This window comes from Atractosteus spatula, chromosome 19 (genome assembly GCF_055471065.1).
Source record: "Atractosteus spatula isolate fAtrSpa1 chromosome 19, fAtrSpa1.hap1, whole genome shotgun sequence".
Taxonomy (NCBI): domain Eukaryota; kingdom Metazoa; phylum Chordata; class Actinopteri; order Semionotiformes; family Lepisosteidae; genus Atractosteus; species Atractosteus spatula.
The window spans coordinates 5,231,834-5,237,833 of record NC_142724.1 but is presented as its reverse complement, the minus strand read 5'-3'; the positions used below and the strand labels follow the sequence as shown (position 1 = coordinate 5,237,833).

General features: G+C 43.0%; 1 protein-coding gene and 1 non-coding gene across 2 annotated transcripts; one reads left to right on the top strand and one right to left on the bottom strand.

Annotated features, from left to right (window-relative positions):
* Positions 1-72, bottom strand: trnae-cuc (transfer RNA glutamic acid (anticodon CUC)). The gene has a single exon. It is a non-coding gene; the product is annotated as a tRNA-Glu (tRNA).
* Positions 73-758: 686 nt separating this feature from the next.
* LOC148817929 (pancreatic progenitor cell differentiation and proliferation factor A-like) lies at positions 759-4,397 on the top strand. Its single transcript, XM_088937129.1, has 6 exons — positions 759-840; positions 1,523-1,622; positions 2,760-2,852; positions 3,142-3,219; positions 3,769-3,868; positions 4,041-4,397. Exons 3-6 carry the CDS (start codon positions 2,798-2,800, stop codon positions 4,159-4,161), a joined length of 354 nt encoding a protein of 117 aa, XP_088793255.1. The 5' UTR covers positions 759-840; positions 1,523-1,622; positions 2,760-2,797; the 3' UTR covers positions 4,162-4,397.
* The last annotated feature ends 1,603 nt before the right edge of the window (positions 4,398-6,000 follow it).

Here is a 6,000-nt window from a genome sequence, read left to right as displayed (position 1 = left end):
TTCCCTGACCGGGAATCGAACCCGGGCCGCGGCGGTGAGAGCGCCGAATCCTAACCACTAGACCACCAGGGAAGTTGTGCGTTACAATCGCCCTGCTCGCCACCTATGTGGAGCTCAAGACTTGTGTTCCATATTAGTGGTGTTATTTTTGTTTCTGCTAATGGCATTTAGCACGGGGAAGTTTCCTCTAGTGAATTAGTACAAAATGCTTCATAATAACATCAGTATTATAACGAATAATCATTGTGTATAATTACATTGGGTTCGAAAATAGAAGAAGCAAAATGCCGGAGCAATGAAAAAGACCTCTATTGAAGCGAACGTAACAGAAGATAAATAGTTGGTGTTAATGTCGGATATGTGTGCAGTTGGCTAGATAGTGGTTAAGCCTTGTGCACAAACAGGGATTTTTTTTTTGTTTAAATGACCTCAACTAGCAAGGAGCCAATCGCGACTTTAGCGGCGGTGTCCGGCTGTTCTTCTGTTTTATTTTTTATCAGTAGTCACAGTGTCACCCAACACTTTCTCACAGCCCCACAGCCCTGCTCCCCTTCTCTGTCAGTCCCGGAGCAGAAGAAACTCTCCGCCTCCCCGCAGTCTGAGCCATCAGCCGATGACGTCACCCCCCCCCCCCCACAGCATATAAGAGCGTGCTCTGAGCGCAAGGAGACAGAAGGTACAGTGTAGCTGAGCCTTGCAAAGGACGTGGAGGGTTTTACCCAAAATCATCATTTCAAATGGGCCCCGTCGCCTAGCGTTTATTTTCCCGAGCCTTGCCAACTGAGATCTTAGATTCGGTGTGCAGTTCAAGATCAGCACCACCAACGAGTTAAGAATCAGGTAAGCGTGTGGGTGAGGGGGAGATAGAGAAGATGTCGTGTCTGCCTTTGTAATAATGTGAGCTAAAAATGGAGTCAAAATGGAGGAGAAGGGGAGCCATTATACATTAAACTGGTTTAATCTGGTGGGTAGGGCATTGTAATTATAAACCTGTGTGGATAAACTATTGCATTGTATGGAGTTCGCGGGGTATAATTTGAAAATTGGTTTAATTATGTTAAGAGTGGGACTGAAGCTATTTCGAGATTTAGTCTATAATTTAAGAGTTTTGGGCTGCTTTAGAGTTCATGCTGTACGTGACGGCTCTGAGCCCTGAGAAGGAAGTGGCAAGGAAATGGGTTTGTTGTGAAGGATAGTGCCGACATTTTATGTATATTAACATGTATTTGCTTTAAAAAGTGTCATATTACCGCAGTATTTTATGACAACTTATTTCTACTGGCACGGCGTGTGATGCTTTTTATTGAAAGTGCAGTCTTTATAATCGAGTAAATTTTGTGAGTTCATGGGGGTCCCCAGTTTGTTAACTTGACATTGGACTTTCTACTGTGTATGTTAAGTTGCTCTCTTGATTGTAGAAAATCGTTTCAAATTTGGAGGAGTCATGTTCTACATATTTTAAGATCATGTGTTTTATTTCTCAGAGTACCGTTGTTTAAAACTGATTCTGTTTTTTTTTCAGCTTGGTGATATATAGTATGAATTTCAACATTCATAACTCTATATCAAGGCTTATTATCATCTCCCCGGCACTGAGTAGTAAAAAGCTTTAAATTGACGAGGTAAGGTGTATTTTAATTTAGACCCCGAGTCTGTCAACAAATAATGCTATCGTCTCCTGTCCTAAATTTCAAATCCTCGCTTGCAAATCTCTCTTCAGATTATATTGCGCTTGTTAGGATAATCCCATTTTTTCAGTGTAGCTAATCATTAATAAACTCCACACTTGGTCTCAGCCCGTGGCTTGTTTCTGTTTTAAAGAAAGTGGGTTACTTTTGTTTAGCTGTTTCTTTAATACTGTTTAAACAATAAAGGGGTTTTATTTACCTTTGTTTCTACTGTTCGTTTTTTTCCCTGTTTTTGAAATGTCTTGTCCATACGAAAACGCAAGCTGGACACATTTTTCCTAGCCCAGGACATCTGTACCGTTGCATGGACTTGCATAACACCTACGTTGTTTATAATAGGGCACACAGTTTCTTAAAACCGTGGTAGGTAGTGGCACAGGATATTGAATTTATTCTATTCAAGCTTTGTTTGCCAGTGTATCCAAATGTAATGAATATTATATTACTGCCTCCGAGTTGTCCAAGAACTTGGAAACGGTACAGTTGTTGGCAGTCCCTTCCTGTCCAATTTTGGGGGTAGGGGAGCAGACTGGAGTGCCCAGCTGTTCCTGTGTAACCTCACACTGTTCTGCTCGATGTGGAATGCTGGGACTTGTTGGTTGGTTGTGCAACACTGCGGTACTGTTGCATAGTTACAGCCCTTACGTTGTGCTAACAGTGTTAGTTTTTTTTCTTCTGTGGAAAGATGTAATAATGAGCATCTTTCAACATCAAACCCTGTTTGCGCTATTGTTTAATGTCTTAGCTGTTTTTTTTCATACAGTAGCTATAGCTGTGCTATTTTATTTTTCCTGAAGTAGCGGTCACCTTGATCTGACTTGGATCAACATTAGGTTCTAAAGATGATTAATCGCAATAAGGGATGTCAGGATTCCTGTTGAATGCGTCTTGTGTTGAGAACATACTTAAAACTTCTGTGTGGCTCACAGGGAAGCATGTGGCAAGAAAATCCTTGTTTTATAAAGCCGACCAGCTTCAAACACGTGCGGTTTCTGCTAATCTGTATTCAATTAATATACCAGGCATGTGTCAATTACAGCCACTTTTCCCTTGTCAACGATGTCATTCCAGGGTTTACCATCAAAGTACAGTGAAGAAAGATCTGAAGGATGGCCGCAATCCCATCAAGTGGCTCACTCATCGCAACCCATGACTACTACAGGAGTAAGTTGCTTTGACCCATACGGACTAAAGGACTAACCCCTAGTGCTGACAGCAGACCTTCCCAATCAATTCCATTACTCCAGTTTGGCACGATGGCTTACCAAGGACTATGAATAAATTATAGTTCAATCGTATGATTCGTGCCCTGCCTATACTAAACGTGACATTGAAGTGGACTGTGTACCCCTGTCCTGTCGCCTCCTTTATAATACTGTTGTCTTATTGAAGAGATCTAGTCGGAAGTGGGCTGTTGTCCGATATGCATCCTTATAGAATCTATTCATTCCAGGGCGTTTAGGTTCCACCTCAAGTAACAGCTCCTGTGGAAGTTCGGAGTATGCTGGGGAGGTCATTCCACATCATCCTGGTAAGATTTGCATCTTAGGAAGAACCTGGAGGTGTAGAGTTCATCACACAGAAGTGTCTCCATTTTTTATTTCCTGTGTCAGAAGGGTGAAACAGTTCTCAGATTCTGCTTAAGAACCTGGCTGAGAGTGAGGAGTGGAGGTTCAGATTTGGTTTTTGGCTGCCTTATTCCTCGTGCAGTATCGCTTCTTAAGCATGTGTAGTGCCTGGGGCTGGTTGTTTGGCTGCTTGCAGGATGTCGAGTTAGTTTTGAGTGTTCAGTCTTAGATAGGGCATTGTTTGCTGTTGGATGCCTTGACTCAAAGGGAGCAGACAGCATAGGACTTACCTTGGCCTCTCACTGGGCTCTCATTCATGGCTATACAGATTAGACACCTTGCCATTAATTTCTGTCTGAAAATGGGCGGTTGATCTTATTTTGGATACTGGGAAATTGTTTCCTCCTTATTCTGCTTATGATTTAAGATAATCCTGGGCATGTTTGTGTGTAACTAATTACAGTGCACATGGAGCTAAAATGAAGACCTTGAATCCTCTTGCCTGTTCACAGGTCTGCCCAAACACCAAGATCCTGGACACTGGTGGTCCAGCTTCTTCTTTGGGAAGCATAACCAACCAACTATGACCACACTTACTGAATCTCCTCAGAAGTGAGTAGAATGATCAGGAATGCAAATTAATCATACATAGCCTAGTTTTTAGCTAGGCCATTTTTGTTTATGGGGTTTGTAAGTGGTGGTTTAAGGATTTAGTGGTGTTATTAACCATTTCAGTTCAAGCTTTCTTGGCGGCTTCTCACCCGTTGTCCTGCCTGTCTCGTAGCTCGGGGACCTTCAGCGTGACCAATGAGAAGGTGACCTGTGGGCTGGCCCAGGAGGTGATGAAGAGGCAGCTCAGTGATGCCAGCGAGTCTGGCAAGCCGGAGGCCGGGAGTTCTGCCTGAAGCCGGGGCAGAACGGGACAACGCTAGGTGGCGGAGCAACCCATTTTTACCGTAGATTAGTTTAGGCTGCTTTAGTCCTTTTTTTTTAAAAATGCTAACATAAAAGTAAAAAAAAAAAAGACGAAAAAAAAGACACCTTTTTATCTTTTTACATCTGTAACACATTTATAACCATACTATCACTTTGTCATCCTGTGTTTGCAGATTAATAAAATAGCCTCAAGCAGCCTACTTAAGTGTGTCACCTGCTTCTTTGCAATGCTGAAAAGACCATCCATTTATTTTTTTTTAAACCGCTTTATCTGATGCGGGGTCGTGGGAGAGCTGGAGCCTATTTCAGAAAGCAGTGGGCGCTAGGCAGGATACACCCTGGATGGGATGAAGGGCACACATGACACAAACAAACCTTCACCAGGGCCAGTTTTGCCAGAAGACCGTTATCTTACCATTTTGTCTCTGGCCTGTGGGAGGGCACTGGAGCATCTGAAGGAAGCTCATTCAAACACGGGTAGAGCATGCAGGCTGTACACGGGCAGCAGGCACCCCAGGAATTGAACCCAGGACCCTAGTGCTGGGAGGCAGCCATGCGAAACACTGCACTGTCTTCCTTGAATATCATTTTAACCCCACCACACAAACGAGACCACCTTGGAGTTATGTTGTGTAGAACATCCTGAATGTACTTAAGAGAAGCTTATCAGACCGCTTCTAGCATAGAGTTTGCATAAATGTGAGTGTGCCAGCTCAGTCTAAGAACTGAGTGCAATTGCAAGCACTGCATTCACAGTATTTGCTTTATCTGGCAGTTCTTTTAAACCCCCTGGCATCTATTTTTCAGGATATAGTAGCAGAACCCCCCCCGCTCTCCCCAAAACCTTTAAGTTTTGTGGTGATAAAAATCTATATTGCTCCTCTTGACAGTTCTCTTGGTTTATTTGAGGCGATGGCAGCGTTTATTCCAGAGAGCTTTGCCCCTCGTGCTGAGCACTGGCAATCCAATCAAGATGGATAATGGCGGCTATCCTGGTGCACATTAACACATGCTGCCCGTGCCTGTGTGTCTTTCCTGGCTCTGTGAGGAAGGGGGATCAGAAGTGCAAAGTCCTATTGATCCAGGTCGGCTAAGGTTAAACAACCTGTGGGAAAAATCCCTTTTTCATTGAGGTGAAGGGCAGATATACTTCTTTGCCTAATTAAAATGGTATGATGTTGTCACAGGGAGGGGTGCCCAAGTAAGTTCTTTTAAAACGGAACGATGGCTCAGCTGCAATAGCACCTAGGTGCAAAAGTGATGATTTATTAGGACAGTGCTCCCCACAAACTAAAGCAATTATATATAGATGGAACAAATATACACAAAAAAAAATTAACCCTTTCTCTAAGAATTACAAACCAGGAGTCCCACCACATTTAAGTACTATCAGCTCCCCTTTAGCTTAGCGAAGACGCCTCCTAAAAAGGTACAGTATAGCCCTGCCCCCTCGGACTGTACCACTGTTACATAAGAATGATTGAGCTGCATTTTCCATCATAAACTTATTTCCAGCCATAGCAATCCATTTATTCCTTTAAACAGTAAAATATAGAGAATGTACAAAAAAACCCCAACCCCGAACAAAACATTTGACACATTTTTAACTGTATCTGTAAAAATGGTACTTCCTTTACTGGAAAATGTGCGCATGCACCACTCAGCCTTGACACTACAAAGCCAAGCTGAAAAGACGTGTCGGGTTTGGACCAATGAGGCCACCATACCTGGAAGTCAGACTGCAACAACATGGAAAAAGAAGACAGAGCATTCTCACACAGCTAAGTACAAACAAACAGAAAACATAA

Bases quoted from the DNA above. Each gene is read 5' to 3' on its own strand.
- LOC148817929 (XM_088937129.1), top strand. From the start codon at position 2,798: ATGGCCGCAATCCCATCAAGTGGCTCACTCATCGCAACCCATGACTAC. The intron at 2,853-3,141 runs GTAAGTTGCTTT...TATTCATTCCAG, and splicing joins AACCCATGACTACTACAGGA to GGCGTTTAGGTTCCACCTCA. The intron at 3,869-4,040 runs GTGAGTAGAATG...CCTGTCTCGTAG, and splicing joins CTTACTGAATCTCCTCAGAA to CTCGGGGACCTTCAGCGTGA.